This window comes from Salvelinus alpinus, chromosome 10 (assembly GCF_045679555.1).
Source record: "Salvelinus alpinus chromosome 10, SLU_Salpinus.1, whole genome shotgun sequence".
Taxonomy (NCBI): Eukaryota; Metazoa; Chordata; class Actinopteri; order Salmoniformes; family Salmonidae; genus Salvelinus; species Salvelinus alpinus.
In genome coordinates this window covers 32,615,350-32,638,714 of record NC_092095.1, presented here as the reverse complement: position 1 = coordinate 32,638,714, position 23,365 = coordinate 32,615,350, and the positions used below count along the sequence as shown (strand labels likewise).

Genomic DNA, 23,365 nt, shown 5'->3' with positions numbered 1-23,365 from the left:
ATGGAAGAACTGGGACATTTTCAGCTTGCATGAATTGTGTACAGATCCTTGTGACATGGGGCCGTGCATTATCATGCTGAAACATGACATGATGGAGGTGGATGAATGTCACGACAACGGGCCTGAGGATCTCGTCACGGTATCTCTGTGCATTCAAATTGTCATTGATAAAATGTAATTGTGTTGTCCGTAGCTTATGCCTGCCCATATGTTCAAAACGTTGACATCAGCAAACCACTCGCCTAGTTGAAACCTGCAGTCAGGTCAAGACCCTGGTGAAGACGAGCACGCAGATGAACTTCCCTGAGACGGTTTCTGACAGTTTGTGCAGAAATTCTTTGGTTGTGCAAACCCACAGTTTCATCAGCTGTCCGGGTGGCTTGTCTCAGACGATTCCACAGTTGAAGGTCTTGGGCTGGCATGGTTACACTTAGTTAGCGGTTGTGAGACCGGTTTGACTTACTGACAAATTCTCTAAAATGACATTGGAGGTGGCTTATGGTCGAGAAATGAACATTAAATTCTCTGGCAACAGCTCTGGTGGACATTCCTGCAGTCAGCATGCCTATTGCACGCTCCCTCAAAACTTGAGGCATTTGTGGCATTGTGTTCTCCAGCAGAAGGTGCACCTGTGTAATGATCATGCTGTTTAATCAGCTTATTGATATGCCACACCTGTCAGGTGGATAGATTATCTTGGCAAAGGAGAAATGCTCACTAAAAAGGATTTAAATACATTTGTGCACAAAATTTGAGAGAAATAAGATTTTTGTACATATGGAACATTTCTGGGAACTTTCATTCCAGCTCATGAAACATGACCACTTCACATGTTGCGTTTATATTTTTGTTCAGTGTAGTTTTATTCAGCTAATAATCTACATTTTCTTCTATACTAATGCTGTTGAGGCCATTATCTCACAATACAAAAAACATCACAGACGAGACAAAATGATGACAAAAATAATGATCTGATATCCAACACTAACACATACATTTACACAGGACTGCCATCACCTTCCAAAATGACCAGGATGTGTCCGTGTCATTGCCATCACACCATAAAATGACCAGGATGTGTCTCTGTCATTGCCATCACACCATAAAATGACCAGGATGTGTCTCTGTCATTGCCATCACACCATAAAATGACCAGGATGTGTCTGTCATTCATGAACAGCACTGACACTCTGGTCATGGGGAAGACCTGGTTGGAAACACACTCAATACTAGGCCAGAGATGGGTAACTCTGGTCCTGTAGGGCCTCAGTGTGGGTAGGCATTAAGATTGACTTTAGTTCAATCGTGTGTTATTAGTGCTGGGCTGGAACAAAAGCCTGCACACACTACAACTGTCCAGGACCAGAGACTTTAATGTTATTATGGATCATGTCCTTCGTTAATAAAGACGACCAAGCAGTATTTAGATGTGTCTGCTTGGGTCTTGCCCACCGAGGGAGGACTCACCCACGTAAATGCCCCCTCTACTGTGGGAAAGCGGGCTGGGTGGGTCAGACAGGGTGCGTTTGTGCCCGGGGGGAGGGGGCGGAGGCCTCTTCTTGGACAGGGTGGAGCTGCCTCCGGGGGTGAGGGTGGAGGGAGGAGCTGGAGGAGTGACAACATACAAACATGCAGTGAAGGGACAGGCGTCATTCATTCTGTCACCTGGGATACCAAGAGGAAGGGGAGGGGCTTGAGAGGAGAGGGTAGATGAGAGGAAGATTTCTTGCCATCGGGACTGGGTTTATCACAATTGTTGGCCAACGTGTGGGAGATACGTTAACACAACATCAATACAGGTAAAACACAACATCCCGGTGAACAGAGAAACGCCCCAGATAGGAATACAGAGAAGATGGACACAGAACAATGTGTGTGTGTAGGTGTTGTTTTGTGTGTGTTTGTGTGTATTTTGGGGTGGGTGTACACGCTCCTGAGACTTCTGGACCTACAGTAAAGTTACCCCAAAGCAGCTAGTCCCATTCCCAGCTGTGTGTAAGCCTAGAAACAGACACTAGAAGATTGTGGCTAATAGAGAACTCAGCCAGTTAGAGAGGAGAGTCAGGTTGCATCCAAAAATGGCATCCTATATTGTATATAGTGCACTACTGTAGACCCCATAGGGCACTATATAGGGAATAGAGTGTCATTTGGGACACACAGCCTACATAAGGTACGATAGCACTTTGCAACTCAGGGGTGGCGACATGTCACAAAACGTGATAAAACTCTGTGAAAAATTATAATTAACCACACTTTTACAGTGCCATTGTTAAAGGTTTAAGACGCCACCACCCATATTTTTCCTGGGAAGTAAAGCACTACCAGTGCCACTGGGCAGCAGAAGTATACGGGCGGGCACAGCAGGACAAAATGTAAAAACAGGATATTCACTGATGTATGGTCGAGTGCCGGCCAGAGTGGCGTAGTGCGAGTGAGAGCCGAGGAATGCCAAGTGCGGCGCTGAAAGAGAAAGAAAGGAGAAAAAAAGAGAGAGAGAGAGGGATGAAGAGAGAGAGAGAGAGATGAAGAGTGTGGGAGAGAACGTTTGTGAGCTTCTCCCACACACTGGTTGCGCATTTGAAATGACACCCTATTCCATAGTAGTGCACTACTTTTGACCAGAGCTCTATGCAGGCCTTGATCAAAAGTAGTGCACTATATAGGGAATAGGGCGCCATTTGAGACGCAAGCCTCTATAAACCCCCTGATGAAATCTTATTAGTGACAAGCAAAGAAAAAGAGGAGAAATTGCATCAAAACGCCTAAGGTCAAAACAAGTCAGTCCGACGCCCACTGAAAAAGAGAACTGTTTATTTCTTGTGTGTAAAGAGAAACCGCCGTTTCTCTTCGCTCCACTCAACAGTGTATTGGCGTCAACAATGTAGCCTACTGTATTGTAACAAGGATAGGGAATAGCAACCTGGGGTGTGAGTGTTTGTGTTCTAAATCCTGTCTTCGGGAGGGATGTTATGGTTCATTATAATTGTGCTGACCGTGCCTCTCGCCCCTTGGAGTCCGTTTGTACTATCAGATAGTGTTGCTGATCAGGAAATGTCCCTGGCTGAGTCCCAAATGGCACCTTTTTCCCTATATAGTGTACTACTTCTGACCAGGGCCCATAGCGAACTATTGCACTATGTAGGGAATTGGGTGCCATTTGGGACACAGCCCTGGATTTCCATAATGAAGTGTTAACATTATCAGCCTGGTGTATTATCTATCTTGCTTTATACAATGGGAGGGTCTAATCCTGAATGCTGATGGGTTAAAACCGCATTCCAGCCGGTGTCTATCCCACAAGTTACCACAGGCTAAATCTATGACGTTAAAATGCCTATTTACTCTGTTACATCTGACTGCGCAATCCACTGTCTCTTCAGCCCAGCCAAGCGATTTATAAACTTGATCTCCACTATAAAAAGCATCTGGACATTATCTCAATTTCTTTTAGGCAAACATTTCGTTTTCAACAGCGGAGATTTGTATAAACCTTGCTGTCTCTCTGACATTTGCAACACTGTTTCAATATTCAAATTCAATCTCCAACTGTCCCATAAAAATGAATGTGTCGGGAGTCGGGACGAGACAGACAGGCAGGCAGCGTTTCTCAGCCAGTCGAAATCATGGATGTTAGAGAAATGTTAATTGACAAAATGTCAAAACGAAACGAAATGCAGCCAGTTTGCAGTCTTTCCAGCTTCAGTTTGTAGTGATTGTGTTAGCTGTGTTGTTGGCTAGCTCCTCTGAACAACAGTGTCCTGACGAGAGAGCACATTTTCTATGCCAGGCGAAATCGCTCCTCATTAGCTCATTGTTATGGATCTATCCAAATAAATGTCACTAGTAAACAGCTTAAAAAAATGGAAATGCAGCTACTTTGTTGTTATTCTGGCTGCATTATTGACGTGACTGTAAGTCAGCTAGCTAGCAACAAGGAATAAAAATGTTGCCAGCCAGTATGGCAATGGAACATTTATAACGAACGACTGTGTCGCGTCTCTGGCAACCGAAACGATAGAGCGAACGACAAGCCGGCTTGGGTAACAACCCTAGATTTGTGTCTAGGGCCTAACAACACCCGTGCCAATATATCCTCCAAACACCGGCTTCTCGGGCATTATCACTTAAGTGTGTGTCTCCACTCTCTCTTACACTCCTGCATGCCAGCAGCCCTTAAGCCATCCTTTTGCTGGAGGTGCCTTCCTTGTGTAAGCAGTCTTTATAACAGCCGCTACCCGCCCTCTGATCGACGGGTTGACAAATTACATTCCTCTCAAGGGTGTGTGTGTGTGTGTGTGTGTGTGTGTGTGTGTGTGTGTGTAAGGTTGAGAGAGAGAGAGGAAAATGCCAATCATATCAGTAAATTGGTTAACTAGCATTATGATTACAATGTTTTATAACAGAGAAAAACAGTAAACGTTATTACTGCGTTCTTCCTGAGTACCAGCGTTAGAGATAAAAGATCATGTAAATTCTCCATACATGTAAATTCTGGCCAACCAGACAACACTGCTATGTATCCTATGTACATTCCACAACTGGCCACATAATCTTTAGGCCATTTACATTTCAGGTAGAATTTTCCCTTAGATAGAGATCTAGGATCAGCTTCCCCTCCCCAATCCTCACCTTAACCATTAGTGGGGAAAATACAAAATGGACCAAGATCAGTGTCTAGAGGCAAATTCATCCTACACTGATAAAAGTCTGGGCCCTGGCCATTCAACCAGGTCTCACCTTTGCCCTGGTTCCTGGGGGGTAGAGGGGGGGCATCGGCCACGGGGGAAGAGGAAGTGAGGTCGGTGGAGGCGGAGTACATCTGGTTGGTGAAGGCGCTGTAAGACATGCGCTGCTGTTTGTCCCGGTGGCTGATGAAGCCCGGCAGAGACAGCTTGTCATGGGGAGACAGGCTGGACGAGTGGCAGAAACTCTGGGGCCGCGGGGAACGGTCCTTCTTTATGGGACTAGGCTGCAGACAGTGAGGGAGAGAGAGACAAGTGTCAACTTGGAAGAGGGTGAACTTAGGAACTTTGACTTTCATGTAGGCCTAAATCATGCATTGATGTCAATGGGAGATGGGTGCAAATACACTACATGACTAAAAGTATGTGGACACCTGCTCGTCGAACATCTCATTCCAAAATCATGGGCATTAACATGGAGTTGGTCCTCCCTTTGCTGCTATAACAGCCTCCACTCTTCTGGGAAGGCTTTCCACTAGATGTTGGAACATTTCTGCGGGGACTTGCTTCCATTCAGCCACAAGAGCATTAGTGAGGTCAGGCACTGATGTTGGGTGATTAGGCCTGGCTCGCAGTCGGTGTTCCAATTCATCCCAAAGGTGTTTGATGCGTTTGAGGTCAGGGCTCTGTGCAGGCCAGTCAAATTCTTCCACACCGATCTCGACAAACCATTTCTGTATGGACCTAGCTTTGTGCACGGGGGCATTGTCATGCTGAAACAGGAAAGGGCCTTCCCCAAAATGTTGCCACAAAGTTGGAAGCACTGGATCGTCTAGAATGTCATTTTATGATGTAGCGTTAACATTTCCCTTCAATGGAACTAAGGGGCCTAGCCCGAACCATGAAAAACAGCCCCAGACCATTATTCCTCCTCCACCCAACTTTAGTTTGCACTATGCATTGGTGCAGGTAGCGTTCTCCTGGCATCCGCCAAACCCCGAATTCACAAATTTGAAGGCGTGTCCACATACTTTTGTATATATAGAGTATTTGCACATGGAGTTCAAGTTTTCACGTGTGAACAGTCCCAGTCTGACCTTGTCATCGAGATCATCATCGCTCTCGTCCAGCTCCTCCAGCCTCAGGCTCCACTCATACTCCACGTGGACATGCGGGTAATACTTCCCCGCTGCAGCCTGCACCAGCTGGGGGACACACATGTTGATTTGGTTCCACAATGAAACAATGAAATACAGAGGACATACAAATAAACACACAGTGAATAGTGGTCCCGTGTGGCTCAGTTGGTAGCGCATGGCGTTTGCTACGCCCGGGCTGTGGGTTCGATTCCCACAGGGGACCAGTATGAACATGTGTGAACTCACTACTGTAAGTCGCTCTGCATAAGAGCGTCTGTTAAATGACGTAAATGTAATTATAGCCCGCAAGTCAGTCGAAGGGAACTCTATCATAACCAACAATGAATACCTCCAACATTCGTTTGATTGTTCTCCTCTCCTTTAATTTGATGTTCAAAACATGACATAATATCACCGATGGTAAAAGCACCAACTTAGTTTTCTGTGTGCAAATAGTAACCATACATCAGTAATGGCTTCCTCTCTGAAGTCACTAGAAGCCTGGGTAGGTCTTTGGCTGCTGCCATCTAGTGTCCAAAGATGTGCTGGTCAACAAGTCCCTTCGATCTATACTTTCTACCGTGCTGCTACACCATCAGCTGAGGCGTGGATGCTACTTCGACAAAGAACAGGATTGCATCGTGAAGTATAGCTACCGATTCATGTCATCGACAGCCAAACATATAGTGGCTCATGTTCACAGTGGGATACTTACTGCCTCCTCACACTGACTGTTCTTCATACGCCTGGCAATATCCAGCGCCGTCTCACCATTCTGATTGGCTAAAAGAACAGGCATGATATTGGTTACACTAGATGCATACATTCCGTCTACGTGTATAAAACCAGTGGAGGCTGCCGAGGGGAGGACGGCTCATAGTAGTGCCTGGAGCGGAGCGAATGGAATGGCATCAAACACATGGAAGCCATGTGCCATTACAGCCGTTACCACGAGCCTGTCCTCCCCCAACCTCCTGTGATATAAAATACAATTCTGATTAGCCAAAAACAGAACAGGCATGTTAACATAACCAAGTCTGAATACATTTACATATGAGTGTGTGTTACTCACTGATGTCAGTGGCTGGTTTGCCCCTCAGCAGTAGTTTGAGGCATTCGTGTTTCTCGTACATGCAGCAGTAGTGCAGGGCAGTGTTTCCCCACTCTGTCTGCTTATCCAGGTTCCCACTGACACACACACACACACACACACACACACACACACACACACACACACACACACACACACACACACACACACACACACACACACACACACACACACACACGTCACGGGTCATGTCACGGGTCACGTCCCAGACGCGATAAAGTTGTCACATTATCGTTCACGCTTTGATCGTACATACTGCTTTAAGAGACAAACTGACCTTTAAAATACCTATTTGTCACCACGGCTGACAAAATATACACAGTGTACAAAACATTAGAAACACCTGCTCTTTCCATGACACTGACCAGGTCATTAAGCCTTCTGACAATCGAGACATGGATTGTGTATGTGTGCCATTCAGAGGGTGAATGGGCAAGACACAACATTTAAGTGCCTTTGAACGGGGTATGCTAGTAGGTGCCAGGCGCACGGGTTTAAGTGTGTTAAGAACTGCAGCACCGCTGGGGTTTTCATGCTCAACTGTTTCACGAGTGTATCAAGAATGGTCCACCACCCAAAGGACATCCAGCCAACTTGGCATAACTGTGGGAAGCATTGGAGTCAACATGGGCCAGCTTTCGATACCTTGTAAAGTCCATGCCCCGTCGAATTGAGGCTGATCTGAGTGCAAAAGGGGGTGCAACTCAATATTAGGAAGGTGTCCTTCACAGTCACACTAGCATGTCGACAGGTAAGTGTTTGCTCCCCATTTCATCTCCTCCTATCTCTGAATCGAAAACAATTAGGCCAATTACCAAGTGTAAGCATGAAATCGTGAAGGTGGACCGATTAATTAATGAGGAGCCATTTCCCGGTAACGGTCTGCCTGAGGTACAGCGAGGCAGGGAGCAAACAATTGAAAAGACTGATGAATAAATGAAGGCGGAGAACAAGTGTCTGCCTGACCCAGTTCTGTTTGCCTTGTGGGAATCTAAGCTGTGCTGAGCTCTACTCTGCTCATCTTCCTCTTGCAGCGGTGGAGAGATAAGAAAGGAACACTACTGCTATCCATGAAGCTATTCCATTGAAATTCTCACATTTAACACGTCAATTTACATGACCAAACGGTGGAAATACTACTTATTTATAATATTCTGTTATGTTTTTTAGTATTTGGGCAAAACAGCTTACGAAGTGTGTGCTTTCACTGCATTTAAAATCCAATTTCACATTAGCCCAATGCTATGGTAGCCTGTATGGCATAAAATTCTTATCTTCACTTTATTGACGGGGCCTTATTTGGTAATTTTACCTGTTTTGTACGAGGAAGTCCACCAGGTGTAGTGAGGTCTGGTCGGCGGTGCGCACAGAGTAGTGGAGCGCAGTCTCTCCGGCCTCCTGAAGGGGGCGATCACATACAGCAAAGACATGAGAGACTTTCTACATGGGGAGAACAGCAGGCAGCATCCATTCTACACTCTCTCTCTCTCAGCCTCTCTCAGCATTTAAAGAGGTTGCAGTCAACAAAATGGCTCCTAAAAATAGCTCGTCTCCCCCTCAAGGGAAGACTGCGAGCGTGATGCGAACATTTCTATGACAGAGAGAGGTGTGGACGTACCGATGTCGGTAGAAGACACTGAAACGATAAGCCAGCTTCAGTCTACAGCCCTTCCTGCCCAATATGAACAAAGGTCACCACCACCAGCACCTCATTGGCTGTGATTGAACTCACACTTGCCGAGATAATCAACCATCAAGTCGTTGAGATCTTCCTTGGTGGGTCTATCCTTCAAACAGCACGCATGTCGTTGCGTCTTCTTGTCTCACCTCTAATTAAAAATGACTGGTAGCTACGTTGCTGATTATCTCTGTGAGTCCCCAGTAAGGGAGACTTATTTGAGAAGAGTGAGGACACGGTGACACACGCAATACCAATGACTATGAGTCAACCAGAGAAGCAGGGTATCCGTTCAGGAAGAGGGAGAGGCTACTTTATCATGTATTCCTGTCACACCCTCACTGTCTGCGGCTCTGGGTACTGATATCTGCTGTCTGCTGGAGATCATATTAGAATTCACTACTTTTGACCAGAGCCCTGGGATGCAGCCTCTCAGAGCAGATTCACTGACAGCCAGGGTTGTATTAGATATCAGTGAGTCAGCCTGGGCTAGAAGCTCTGCCTGCTTTCAAACAGCGTCAGTGACTCATCCCTGGCCACTATTCCCAATGGACAACTTCTGAGAGCACACCGCAGTGCTACGTGGTTCAACGTTTAGTGGGCGGCAGTAGTGATAGCTTAACTGAGTCACTTTTCTCGTTTGGGCATTGTTGTCTTGTCCAACATTGCCCAGTAGTAAAAACTATGTTTTTCTCAGTGGACTGTTCATTACTTTGCCCATGTACAAAACAGCCACCTTACAGACTCAGTACAATTTAGTATTTCCCTACTAAACAGTACACTTCTGCTCATATTGTAAAACCAAACCCCCCAGGGCCCATATTCATCAAAGCGTCAGAGTATAGATGCTGATTTAGGATCAGTTTTAACTTTTGGATCATAATGAATAAGATTACATGGACGGGGGGGGGGACCTGATCCTAGATCAGCAATCCTGTGAGATGCTTTCAGGTGAGATGAGATAATAATACAGTCCAGGGTCTGTGACGTCAGAGGTCAGACTCACCTGTCCACCCTCAGGCAGTGGCTCCATTAGCTCCACCCCCTCAGCGTACACCTGGATGAGAGACAGCAGGTCCCTGGACTTGACCGCCTCACACAGCTCGATGGTCTTAGCTGCCGAGGAGGTACAGGTCTTCCGTGCAAACTTGTGGTCCACATACTTAGCATTGATGAACTCCTTCCTCACTGTCCTGTAGGAGGGAGAGAGAAGCGGGAAGAGGAGGAGAATAAGGAGACGGATTTGGAACGCTTGTGTGGATATTTTGTCCTATAGAGATCCTTTAATTCAGTTTCTAGCGTGAACGCGTTTCCTGACCAAGATGGATGGATTTTTAGCCATGTTGCTAAGATGCCAATGGCCATTGTAGTGTTCTATTTATTTTTGTGGCTTTTCCCGCCAGACACATCAACCTGCATAAGCTCAAACATACACCCGATTATGCTTCCAGTGATGTCAAGTGACAAGTGAAAGTGAGGTAACATTTCCATGGAGCTTCTAGCTTCTAAGAAGTTCATGTAGTTGTTGATGACGCTGAGTACTTACATGTCACTTGAAGGAGTAGGTTTCGGTAAGGGACCAGGAAGGTTCTCCTCCATTATTTCATTGAAACTACTGTTCCCTACGTTCTTGGCCAGCTGTGAAGGAAAAATCAAGTCACATATGAATGTCATGATGCTCGTTAGAAGCACTTTGCTCGAATTGCCGTAATTACAATCACGTTGTAATCAAGATGTATTTATTTATATCCTGTTTTTGAATCTATTTTGCATGTTGATCTACTGTGATTTTTTTTAAATATAATGTTCACCAAATGTATTTATTTTTTCACTCACCAAGAGTTCAGAGGTGCCTAGCTTATCTAGCTCCATGGATTGGATGCGTGAGATGTGAACTCCCATCTCCCGGTGTATTCCAGAGCACTCAATGCAGGTCAGGATGCCCAGGTTAGTGGACAGCCATTTTGGATCTAAGGGCACAGACAATGTACTCAGGTTAGAGAGCAGCCATTTTGTGGAGCACAGGCTTGTGGATAGGCGTCTTGGCTACACAACCACAAAAATATGGCTGGAATTCACAGTTTAGTGCACAGCTGTTTTGGCTCCAAAAAGAACATAGATATTTTTTCAAAGTACTAACACAAATATACAATTTACAGTTGAAATCCAGAACGATAATGCTGAACACAAGGGGGTTTAATTCTTGATCTGAACATTTGCATGTAGCCGTGTTTGTATTCACCACTAAACTGACAATTTGTTTCAGGATCGTATTCACTAGGCCCCAAACAAAAGAAAACCCACTGATACAGGGAGGGACAAACTGAACATATAAAACAATTTTGTTTTCGTTTACCGTTGCAAAACGTTTTGCTACGGTGTGCACAAATGAATACAACCCAGGTCCACCATCAAATGTGAGCAGCGGCAACGCACAGCACATACCACTAGAGGGCCTCGGCAGCCTCAGACCCACCAACCATACCGATTGGACTACCAGAGCCCAGCAACTAGAAAACATTGCATCATTCTGTGTCAAGCAGAACGCCTGTACATGCTCTGACAGCAGAGCCATGTGGTGGAGGGCTAGAGAGGCTTTGGGCTCTTCCCAGTAAACCGCTACAGTGACTGACACCACAGCCAAGCATGAGTGATGCAACTTAAGGAGGCTTAAACCCAAGCCTAAGAGCCCTACGCAGCTATGCAGATGTAAACACACTATCTTTACAGATGGCTGAGTGCTGTTAGCTGTTAGGCTAACTAGCGTGCCTGGATTTGACAGGTCTGTGCCGGACGGACTCAGGCGGGTGGAATGGTTTCAGAATCGGCCAAACACCAATGAGTCACATGCAGGATGGCAAAAGATTACCGAAGAGATGACAGGAAGCACAGGGTGGGGTGAGAGCTCTAGAGCTCTAGAGAGCTGTATATCAGGCAGGATGGGCCGCAGGAGCAACCTAAGTAACCCTGCAGTACACTAGCGCATTATCACACGCATTATCAAATAAGCTCAACCCATAGAGGGGAAATCAGCAAAACTGTGCCTGTGTGTGTATGAATTATGTAACATAGTGATGTAACAATGTTGTTGCAACAAACGCAGGGTTTTTCTTCTTTGCTAGTGGTCTGCACTCTCCTCAGTGGGATCTGTGTGTTTATGCTGACAGTGTGTGTGTATTGGGGGGAGTCAGAGGGCCAGGGTGTCTCTGCTTGGGGAGTGCTGAGCCTCTGTTTTTACAGCAGGGGAGGATCAAGTCGGAGGGCCAGGGGCCAGAAAGGACCAGCACCACTGTTATATCCTGAATACAGAAAAGGCTCCTGGTGCCGCTTTGCTGCTTGTTTGGTTAAGGGTGACATTGCAGGAGAGCTGCATAGCATATGCCTAACTACTGAGGGAGATAGAGAGCAGCCATGACAGTGCAGAAGAGTGGATCGATGTTGGGCTGAGCAGGGACTTCTGAGGGACAACCTTGAAGATGGTTGAGGATGTGTGAGTTCTATGGGGATGTGTGAGTTCTACAGGGATGTGTGAGTTCTATAGGGATGTGTGAGTTCTACAGGGATATGTGAGTTCTTTAGGAATGTGTGAGTTCTACAGGGATGTGTGAGTTCTACAGGGATGTGTGAGTTCATTAGGAATGTGTGAGTTCTACGGGGATGTGTGAGTTCTATAGGGTTGTGTGAGTTCTACATGGATGTGTGAGTTCTACATGGATGTGTGAGTTCTACATGGATGTGCGAGTTCTATAGGAATGTGTGAGTTCTATAGGAATGTGTGAGTTCTATAGGGATGTGTGAGTTCTACACGGATGTGTGAGTTCTACATGGATGTGTGAGTTCTACAGGGATGTGTGAGTTCTACAGGGATGTGTGAGTTCTACATGGATGTGTGAGTTCTACATGGATGTGTGAGTTCTACATGGATGTGTGAGTTCTACAGGGATGTGTGAGTTCTACAGGGATGTGTGAGTTCTACATGGATGTGTGAGTTCTACATGGATGTGTGAGTTCTACATGGATGTGTGAGTTCTATAGGAATGGGTGAGTTCTATAGGAATGTGTGAGTTCTATAGGGATGTGTGAGTTCTACACGGATGTGTGAGTTCTACATGGATGTGTGAGTTCTACAGGGATGTGTGAGTTCTACAGGGATGTGTGAGTTCTACATGGATGTGTGAGTTCTACATGGATGTGTGAGTTCTACATGGATGTGTGAGTTCTACAGGGATGTGTGAGTTCTACAGGGATGTGTGAGTTCTACATGGATGTGTGAGTTCTACAGGGATGTGTGAGTTCTACAGGGATGTGTGGGTTCTACATGGATGTGTGAGTTCTATAGGGATGTGTGAGTTCTACATGGATGTGTGAGTTCTACATGGATGTGTGAGTTATATAGGGATGTGTGAGTTATATAGGGATGTGTGAGTTCTACAGGGATGTGTGAGTTCTATAGGGATGTGTGAGTTCTACAGGGATGTGTGAGTTCTACAGGGATGTGTGAGTTCTACAGGGATGTGTGAGTTCTACAGGGATGTGTGAGTTCTATAGGGATGTGTGAGTTCTACCGGGAGGTGTGTGTTCAAGGGCGAGATAAAATGCTGCAGCAAAGGTGTCGTTGTCTTCTCCCATGACAAGGCGAATGGTGAGTAAGCGCAAAGTAGTGGTATAGTGGAGGATCTACAATGTCAGAACCCCTTGGAAAACCACAGCGGTTGTGCATTTCCCAGGACCCAAACACACGGGCACCCATAGATGTCGTACTATACGTACCTGCAGCGCCACAGTCACAGCAGACTTCATTGCCAGGCATGCGCAGCACCTCCTCTATGATGGCTTTGGTCAGGTCCTCCAGGCCATCCTCTCCTCCTCCTCCGTCCTCTTCTCCGCGGAACGCCATGTTCAGAGCTTCCTCCTTACTGTTGGATAGCACAGAGATCCAGCTACACGCGGCACGGAGAAACGATAGAGCAGAGAGAACAAGTTTTTACAAAAGCACGGGGGTTTTCAACACGTACAAGCACTGAGTTACATAGGTAGAGGTTTTGAGACGAGAGGACCACAGTGGAAATAAGTTTATTTATCCTTGACAATTTTCTGATGCGTTTCTGCTGCCATTTGATGTATTTTGAACGGTCAAATCAAATCAAATCAGATGGGACAACTCCAACTCTATCTGACGCTATCTATATCTATACTCTGTGTATTATTAGAAACTGGGTGCTTTGAGCCCTGAATGCTGATTGGCTGAAACATGTATTTTAACAGCTCTAATTACGTTGGTAACCAGTTTATAATAGCAATAAGGCACCTCGGGGGTTTGTGAAATGTGGCCAATATACCGTGGCTAACGGCTGTGTCCAGGCACTCCGCGTTGCGTCGTGTGTAAGAACAGCGTTTAGCCGTGGTATATTGGCCATATACCACACCCCGTTGGGCCTTATTGCTTAAATATAACTGTATACTGCCTTACATCTTGACAGCTACTTTGCATTCACCCTACATAGGACCTACATCTGCCTACAGTGTCAACCTACAGCGTCAACCACATACTGTAGTGTACAATACACAACCCTATCCAACCAGCCAGCAGCCCCAGACACCCTCTCATGACATTCAAACCAACACATCTGGACAATCGCCACGCACACACGCAGAAATTGGCAGGAAGTAACTGCCAATCAAACATGAGTCGGCGGCTGCTGTTGTTCAGCACAAAACAGTACATCACAACTCACTCTGCCATTAGACTGCTAGTTAGACTAGCCTGTGTCCCAAATGGCACCATATTCCCTATATGGGCCCTGGTCAAAAGTAGTGCACTACATAGGGAATAAGGTGCCATTTGGACAATGCATCTGAGTCAGGCTCAATGGGGCTGACGTCAGTCCTGCTGTCCCCGTCACCCATCTACAGGCCACAGCAGAGGACACGGCAGAGGACATAGCAGAGGACAAAGCACCGCACAGGACACAGCAGAGGACACAGGACAGGACACAGCAGAGGACAAAGCACAGGACAGGATACAGCAGAGGACACAGCAGAGGACACAGCAGAGGACACAGCAGAGGACACAGTAGAGGACACAGCACAGGACACAGCACAGGACACAGCACATGACACAGCAGAAGACACAGCACAGGACACAGCACATGACACAGGACACAGCAGAGGACACAGCACATGACACAGGATAGGACACAGCAGAGGACACAACACAGGTGTGTGCGGGTGAACGAGTGAGAAATAACTTAAGAAATTAGACAACGTTATGCAGAGATGTGGGTGTACATGTGTCTTTAAGGGTGAACGTGTTTACTTGCGATGCACAAGACATGGGTGGGCGAGCATGTGATTGCGTAATGCTGAGATATTGTCAAGTGATGTTTTAATCCAAACACTCCCATGAAGCGACTTCATCACTGTATGGTTTGCCTCAGCTGGAAGTGTGTGACAGCATAGAGCTGAGAGTGTGGAGTCAGCATTTGTGTGTGTGTGTGTGTGTGTGTGTGTGTGTGTGTGTGTGTGCGGGTGTGTGCATGAGTGTGCAAGTGTGTGTGAGTGTGTGTGTGTGTGTGTGTGTGTGTGTGTTCCCTAGTTACAGATACTTAATGAACTTACTGACATTTGGAATTGCAGCTGAGTTGTGGCTCTGTCCCAAAATGGCACCCTATTCCCTATGAAGTGCACTACTTTTGACCAGAACCCTATGACCCCTGGTGAAAAGTACGCTTAGAAAAAAAGGCGTTAAGTAAAACCCTACAGGGTTCTTCGGTTTGTCTCCATAGGGGAACCCTTTTTGGTGCTGGGTAGAACCCTTTGCAGAGGGTTCTATCTAAAACCCTCTGTGTAGAGTTCTTCAAATAACCCCCTGTAAATGGTTCTGCCTAGAACCCTCTATGAAGGATTCTGCCTAGAAGGGTTCTGCTTCCATGAAGGGTTCTACCAAGAACCATTTTATCATCTAAAGGTTCTTCCTAGAATCGTCTGTGAAGGGTTCTACAGAGAACCCTTTTATCCTTGGAGGGTTCTTCCTAGAACCCTCTATGAACGGTTCCACCAGCCTTATTAGGGTTTAAAATGTTATTATTTATTACAATGCATTCCATATATCATAAGACCTTTCTTCGAGGGCCTAATTATAGCCTAACACAGTGGTGGTAGGCATGTTCTGGTTCACAAGCCACATCAGGTCTGCAAGTCACATTATGCTGGCTTGCAAAGTGATGTGTAATTCTATTGGAATACAGCCAGAGTTAGGATATCCAACAAGTGGAATTGTTAATCACCTACAACCTGAATTCAGAATGACTGTCAGGGTAGGGAAGATTGCATATTGAGACTACCTAAATCATCTAAACTGGAACAACCATCTCAGTAACGGGTGAAATAAATCCAATTTCTTACAGATGGGATTCGTTAAAAAAACTGTATGTTATTTATCTTTGTGTAACATAAAATTAATCAACCAAGCAATGTACATGCAAAAACACAGATATTACAGTAAAACAAACAATTACGTTAATCTCCCTGCAATAGAGCATGATGGGAAATATTATATCTGGTTCTATGTAGAACCCTTCTTGCATTCCATAGAATCCTTCTTGCCTTCCAAAGAATCATCAAAGAACCCTTTCTTTCAAAAACTGTTCTTTGGATTTTAAAGGTTCTAGGTAGAACACTTCACGTACAAAGAACCCTTGTCTCCCAAAAAGGGTTCTTCTGATCAAAACAGTTCTTGGTAGAACCCTATCCCTCCCCAAAGAACTGTTTTGGAACCCTTTTTTCCAAGAGTGTAGTGCACTACATAGGGAATATGGTGCCATTTGGGATGTATCCTAAAACAAGGCCGGTTGTGTCTCAGTATAATTAAAAGTGCAATATGTAAAAGTGCAATATTTGGCTACCTGACCAAATTCACATAAAAGTGTGAGTTATAGATCTGTCATTCTCATTGAAAGCAAGTCTAAGAAGCGGTAGATCTGTTCTATGTGCGCTATTCCTACGCTTACGGTTCTTAAGTTTCACTTTTGCATTTAGCGGCACACCCTTTGACAGCGGAGAGAAAAAAGTTTGAGTTAATTTCCTGCAATTCTACACATTTTGCCATAGGGCGCAGAGAAAATGTTGCAGTTTTAAAGCAAGTTTGCTGCAAATCTAGACATTTTGCCATGGGGCAGAGAGAAGATTTAGCAATTATATAACTCATTTCATGCAATTCTACTTATTTTGCCATGGGGCAGAGAGACAAATTGGCAGTTTTACAGCTTATTTCCTACAATTCTACACATTTTGACATAGGGTGGAGAGAAATGTTTGCAGTTTTTAATATGATATCTGAGTGAGAGTGACTAACAAAATCAATGGGGGCCACGGTCGGTAATTCTACAAGTTTAGTTGGCAGGTCACTAGACTAATTTACCAATCTAAAATGTTTTTTGTTTTTTTGCTGACATGGGCTAATTGAGCGAAATTGCACCTACATTTCTAACAAAAAATAAATACATCTCTGGAAATGTATCAGCGTGCAGACGCCAGTTGCCCATCCCTGGGTTACAGTGACCTGAATAACAACCACAGATCCCACAGATACAGGAAGATACCCTTACCGCTGCTAGCACTTAGCAGTCCTCTCTCTCTCTCAGGGATAAAAATACCCTCATTGTCAATGGAGCATGGACACTAGACAAAACCTCTAAACCTTTTCCATTAAAGAAAACGGTGTCTTTCTTTGTTAAACCTCACCGATCTTGTCTTTCACACTCATACATTATCAGTGCAAGGTTCATCGCTTCAGCGGGCATTACTTTAGAGCTGGCACGGTAATTGTATAAACCCCCCCCCATAGCAAACACGTCTTCGGTTGCCTAGGCAATACCCCCCAGCAGCAGCACATGCAGTCAAGAGCGGAGACGAGGAGAAAATGTGCGTTTTTGCTATTAATACGATTAAAACGGTGACTGAGTCACTTGGCTGACAAATAACCGTAACCCCAAATTCCACCACAGTCTTATCTTACTATGTACCTGCCTTTGGAGTTGGATACTAATAGTAGGTGGATGTTTATAATGTGGTGACTGTCACGGTACACTTACATGACAAACTCCTGTTCATCCTCAGCCTGGAAGTGATATGTCCGGTTATCTGTTGGCAGAGAGAAGATGAGACGGGAACGTGATCTCTCGGACCCAGCAGACACTGTGTAATCATGTAACATGATATAGCCCTGTGGAGATGCATGGCGGAGTAATTCACAAGCACAGCGTGTTTCAGGCTTTGTCATGACACCATTCAAACAGGAAGCCAGAAAATGGAGCGTGTGAAAGAGATACTGGCGACATGTGGCACAAAACTGTCTATTTGACGCTTCCTGTTTCTGAATTCCTACAGAAGGTAATATAAGGCCCCATTTCTCACAGCCCATCTCACACCCATGGTAACTACTGTGTTGGTGTGGAGGTTACAGGAAGAGATACTTACGGGAAATGAGATCGAAGCACTTCCTGTCCTCAGCACAGGGCTTGACCTGGCAGGTGAGCAGGTTGAGTTTCACAGGCTGCCTGTTGGACTGCACGAACACACAGAGACAGACGACTTAGCTATTTGTACATCACCCAGTATTGGTCCTATGAAACTAACGCTACAAGCCTATCTGACTCTGGATGGTCCTGTGTGGCTCAGTTGGTAGAGCACGGCACTTGCAACGCTATAGTTGTGGGTTCGATTCCCATCGGGGACCAGTACAAACAAATATAAAAATGTATCCACTCACTGCTCTGGATAAGAGCGCCTGGAAAATGATGGGTTGGTAAAGTAATACGTCAATTCATCTGTTGATGTTAGGCATTGTGGCTAATGTCCTTTTGTCTCGACTGAATAAAGAAATCACTTTCGACACCTTATAGAGCCTATGCCCCGACGAATTGAGCCTGTTCTGAGGGCAAAAGGGGGAGGTGTTCCTAATGTTTGGTTTACTCAGTGTATGTCTCTGACTCCAGTGGCAAAAATAGAAACAGACCCACATAGGGGACCACATAGGGAATAGGGTGCGATTTGAGGCACAGCCTGACCACTAGACTTAACAGTGTATGTAGCTAGCCTAGGGAGAATCCCAGGTATTCCCTCAGTACTGTATCTGCCTGTGGTCCAGGCATCACCACTTTGGCTTGGCTTCAGTTACAATACCCACTGTAATATTATGATAACACCAGTGTGATCAGCTGGCACGTGTGTAGACTGGGCACTGCATTGTGACTGTGCCCGGGCATGCGGGCAGTGGAGATAGTGAGGGGTGTTAACAAAACGTTAACGGACTGTGATGAGCCCTGTGGTGAGGCTGCCAGGCTGGCACAGGGGCTAATGGGTAATAAACATGGAGAAGGAGCGGCAAGCCGTCAGACAAAGAACAGAGGATAAGTACATGTGCGTTTCCTTGAAAGGACGGTGGAAGTATGGGTGGAAATGAGGATCGATTAGTGACATTTGGGGGAGTTCACCGCAATGTAGAGCTACAATAATAAAAACAGGGGCCAGCTATTGTGTGTGTGTGTGTGTGTGTGTGTGTGTGTGTGTGTGTGTGTGTGTGTGTGTGTGTGTGTGTGTGTGTGTGTGTGTGTGTGTGTGTGTGTGTGTGTGTGCTCTCTCACACATCCTTGTGTGCATGTGTGTCTGTCTATCTAGCAGCACAGTATCCACAGACCCCGGGAAGAGAAGAGCCAGCACCACACTCAGTGATGAGTCACCACAGCAACAGAAGAGGAAGGGGAGAGGGGGCTAAGGGGTTGCCTTGGCAACCCACCCATGTCGATTCCTCTCTGCCAACTGCTAGATTGATAGTGGCCTACACAGCTTCCTTCCTACTAGATGTTGCCTTTGATCTAGCCTCGACAGGAGTGTGTAAGGGTGCTCAAGGTGTGTGTGTGTGTGTGTGTGTGTGTGTGTGTGTGTGTGTGTGTGTGTGTGTGTGTGTGTGTGTGTGTGTGTGTGTGTGTGTGTGTGTGTGTGTGTGTGTGTGTGTGCGTTTTGCCACTCACCGTAGCATGAGCGATGGTGAGCATGCCACCCTTCACTGAACACTTCCTCCTCTGCCACACCTTCCTCAGCCTGCAGGAAGACAACACCAAGTCACAACGAAGGAGCCGAAAAGGGCTCTTCATGTCTGTGTATGTTCAGTACTGTTCAGTGTCTGTGTGTGTGTGTGTGTGTGTGTGTGTGTGTGTGTGTGTGTGTGTGTGTGTGTGTGTGTGTGTGTGTGTGTGTGTGTGTGTGTGTGTGTGTGACCTACCCATCACTCTTCTTCATCAGGTAGCCTTTCTTCTCACAGCCAAACTCTTTGTTGCCCTGCAGCTGGTGCATACTATAGCCACCCTGCTTACTCTGGGAGTCCTGCAGCAACACACACAGTGTTTAGACACAGAAAACACAGCAACGCACCACACATAACCAACCAAATATGCCTCTTACAGACAGTGCAGGCCAGGGCCGTGTGTGTGTGTGTGTGTGTGTGTGTGTGTGTGTGTGTGTGTGTGTGTGTGTGTGTGTCTGACCCACATAGCCGTTATTATTTCTTGGGTCACATTTGATGTTCAAAGGATCATGGTATGCGTCCCAAATGGCGCCCAACTCTCCATTTAGTGCGCCACTTTTCCACAAGGGCTCCGGTCAAAAGAAGTGCACTACATAGAGAATAGGGAGCCACTTGGGAGGCACACATGTTCCAACACACTATCAGATGAAGAACACAGCAGGTTTCTAATGGAGAGACACAGAGGAGGGCATGCTCTTCAAAATCTGTCAGAAGCATGCTAGCACTTACTCTTCTAGACTTGAGTCCAGACGAGCAGCGAGTAGAGGGGAATAGAGAGAGAGAGAGTGTGAAAGAAGCCGCCAAGGTGTAGTTGTGAGTGAGAGAGCGCCTGCCCGCATTGAGTGTAGGTGTTAGTGTAGTACGGTAGATACGAGTGAGTGAGTGATTGCGTGAGAGACCACATTTGTGTCTGGGCGTTATAAAACAGGATGTTCGGTGTGGCCCGTCGGCTCTGTCCCAAATGGCACCCTGTTCCCTATATACTGCACCACTTTCGCCCGTAGCGCTCGGGGCTCTGGTCAAAATGAGTGCCCTATGTAAGGAATAGGGTGCCATTTTGGGACACAGCCAGATAGTTGTAGCTGTGTTGATACGGTGGGCCAGTCCCTCTCACTTAGACTCTGCTCACTATTATACAGTAGCAACATGCAAAACACAGCGAGCAGCTAGCATTGAGTGTGAGACCTAATTGATGTGTTTGGCAGTTGTGACCAGTGAGTGCTTAGAAAGAGGTTAGGAGGTTAGGGTAGGTTAGTTAAAGGGCTAATGAAGCCTCATTTAAAAAAATCGCAATATCAAACCTTTTGGGGTAATAGTTAAGTACATTACTGTGATTGCTTTCAATTAAAATGGTCAAAAATAAACTAAAATAGCTTCTTAGCAAACAGCAATTTCTCAAGCAAGAATTTTGCTAGGACTGTCTGGGAGTGGTCTGAGTGGTGAGTGGAAAACTAAAAACTAGCCGTTATTGGCAGAGAGGTTTGAAACACTCTTTCTTATTGGCCTATTAACTAATTTACTGCCTGGTGACTTCACCAGGCTATGCCAAAACCATCCCACCAAAACAGGCAGTCTTTTCAAACAGCTCTCACACTAAAAGGGCATTATCATCATTTTCACAATTTCAAAGTATTATTCCAAGCTCATAATGTGGAAATATATATAAAACACAGGAAAATCCAGTTTTTGACTGCACTGGACTTTTAAGACAGTAAGTTGCTCTCCACTAAGCAGCCAGTGAGGCACAACACTGGTTACCAGCCAAGGCCTACCAAACACTGGCTACCAGCATGGTACAGCACTGGGTACTCCATCTGCACTACAGGAGACTAGCTAGTAGCTACACCCTCTAAGGGTGAAAGGTTAGGGGTGAGGACTAAGGAGTCTACTGCTACGGTCTGATTTTCCACCAAACATTGATTTGGTGCACACATGGCCGGAGGGAGTTTCCACTATTTTCCCTATTTGTCAACTCTGGCTTGGGCCCACTTGGCCCAGTTAGGACTAGATGGTCCAGGTTCTACCTACCTCCTTCTGGTCCAGCTGAAGGGATGACTTGATCAGGTCTCTGAGAGCAGTCAGCTGTTTCTTCTCCTCGTCCTGGGTCTGCTTTATCTGAGAAGGACATACACAGGGTGAGATAAGACAAACAAACGAACACACACACACACACACACACTCAATCACTCACTCACTGAATCAGTCTAGATAACATGTCAGGCTTCAGAGTAGCAGTAATCAGATGGAGAGAAGCCTGTGGGTGGGTATTTACATTGTAGAGGTCAGCAGCCAGCTTCTCAATGTACTGCTTCAGCTTATCCGCCGTCTTCAAGCCATCTTGGAAGAAGCTGCAAGAGATTACAGGGCGGATATTAGAATTCCACTGAGATTTTCACTTTAATTCCAACGACAGTGAGACGAAGGGCAGTCCTTTGGTGGAGCGTAGCATCTTTTACATCATTTCGAAATGTCAAGTGTCCAAGACTTATATGGCCATTAGGAAGGTCAAAATGAATAGAGGGGTGACTGAGAATGAGACTGATGCAGTTGGATATGTATAATGTATAGCGCTGCTTGGCCCCTCTGGCTTTTGGCATAGAGATCTCTCTCTCTCTCTCCTGTCTCTCTCTGGCTGTGTCCAGAGTGGAATGCTAAGCACCTCCTGTCATCCATTATGGATCTGCCAGTGGCATCTACCTGAATGCAGCATCCTCTCGTCTCCACTAACAACCCTTCTATCCCCCTCTCTCTCTCCACCCCCTCTCTCTCCTACCCTCCAGGTATCCATCACCTCCCTCAGCCCACTCATCCTACTGAAACTCAGTTTTCTACTGAAACGTTATTTTCCAATCGCTCTATAAAGGCATGTCTCTACACTGTGATAGTCATAGTTTTGGGTTGAGTAGACAACCAGAAAACTGCACTGTTTTGTTTCCCCAATGTTATGACACAACCACCTAGCAGCATTGAGGCTGTCAGGCCTGTCGGTGACACAGCGTTGGGCTCAGTCCCTGGCACAGGGGGCACCCATTATTTACCCACAAACCCCCACGGCTGTCACGTCGCATCGTCACGAAGGGTCATGCATATTTATGAGAGCTAAATATTACTCCCTACCCAAGACCGGTGAATCATGCATCACCATCACCCCATTCAAGAGAGCGGGATGGAGGGGGGGGGGGGGGGTTGAGAGGGAGAGAGACAAAAAGAGAGGGAGAGAAAAAGAAAGAAAGAAAGGGAAAGAGAGAGAGAGCAAAGAGCAATCACAGATAGAATAATGTACAATGCCTTTGGAAAGTATTCGAACCCCTTCACTTTTTCCACATTTTGCTACGTTACAGCCTTATTCTAAAATGGATTAAATACCCCATAACGAGAAAATTTAAACATGTTTTTAGAAATGTTTGCAAATGCATTTTTAAATTAAAAAACAGAAATACCTTATTTACATAAGTATTCAGACCCTTTGCTATGAGACTCAAAATTGAGCTCAGGTGCATCTTGTTTCCATTGATCATCCTTGAGATGTTTCTACAACTTGATTGTAGTCCACCTGTGGTCAATTCAATTGATTGGACATGATTTGGAAAGGGACACACCTGTCTATATAAGGTCCCACATTTGACAGTGCATGTCAGAGCAAAAACCAAGCCATGAGGTCGAAGGAAT

General features: G+C 45.8%; 1 protein-coding gene across 4 annotated transcripts in view; it reads right to left on the bottom strand.

Annotated features, from left to right (window-relative positions):
* LOC139531925 (arf-GAP with SH3 domain, ANK repeat and PH domain-containing protein 1-like) overlaps positions 1–23,365 on the bottom strand; it is a 74,470-nt gene that overhangs the window by 7,254 nt on the left and 43,851 nt on the right. The window contains exons 8-24 of one of the 4 annotated variants that reach the window (XM_071328922.1): positions 21,969–22,044; positions 21,725–21,811; positions 19,895–19,995; positions 19,644–19,713; positions 18,091–18,178; positions 17,706–17,754; positions 13,384–13,553; positions 10,450–10,583; positions 10,160–10,251; positions 9,620–9,806; positions 8,248–8,333; positions 6,897–7,012; positions 6,540–6,607; positions 5,783–5,890; positions 4,741–4,972; positions 2,395–2,463; positions 1,468–1,605 (exon numbers count right to left, since the gene is read on the bottom strand). In XM_071328922.1, coding sequence (XP_071185023.1) covers positions 1,468–1,605; positions 2,395–2,463; positions 4,741–4,972; positions 5,783–5,890; positions 6,540–6,607; positions 6,897–7,012; positions 8,248–8,333; positions 9,620–9,806; positions 10,160–10,251; positions 10,450–10,583; positions 13,384–13,553; positions 17,706–17,754; positions 18,091–18,178; positions 19,644–19,713; positions 19,895–19,995; positions 21,725–21,811; positions 21,969–22,044 — 1,871 coding nt within the window. The remainder of the gene's footprint in view (positions 1–1,467; positions 1,606–2,394; positions 2,464–4,740; positions 4,973–5,782; positions 5,891–6,539; positions 6,608–6,896; positions 7,013–8,247; positions 8,334–9,619; positions 9,807–10,159; positions 10,252–10,449; positions 10,584–13,383; positions 13,554–17,705; positions 17,755–18,090; positions 18,179–19,643; positions 19,714–19,894; positions 19,996–21,724; positions 21,812–21,968; positions 22,045–23,365) is intronic. The other 3 variants (XM_071328924.1, XM_071328923.1, XM_071328925.1) reach the window with 3 other exon arrangements.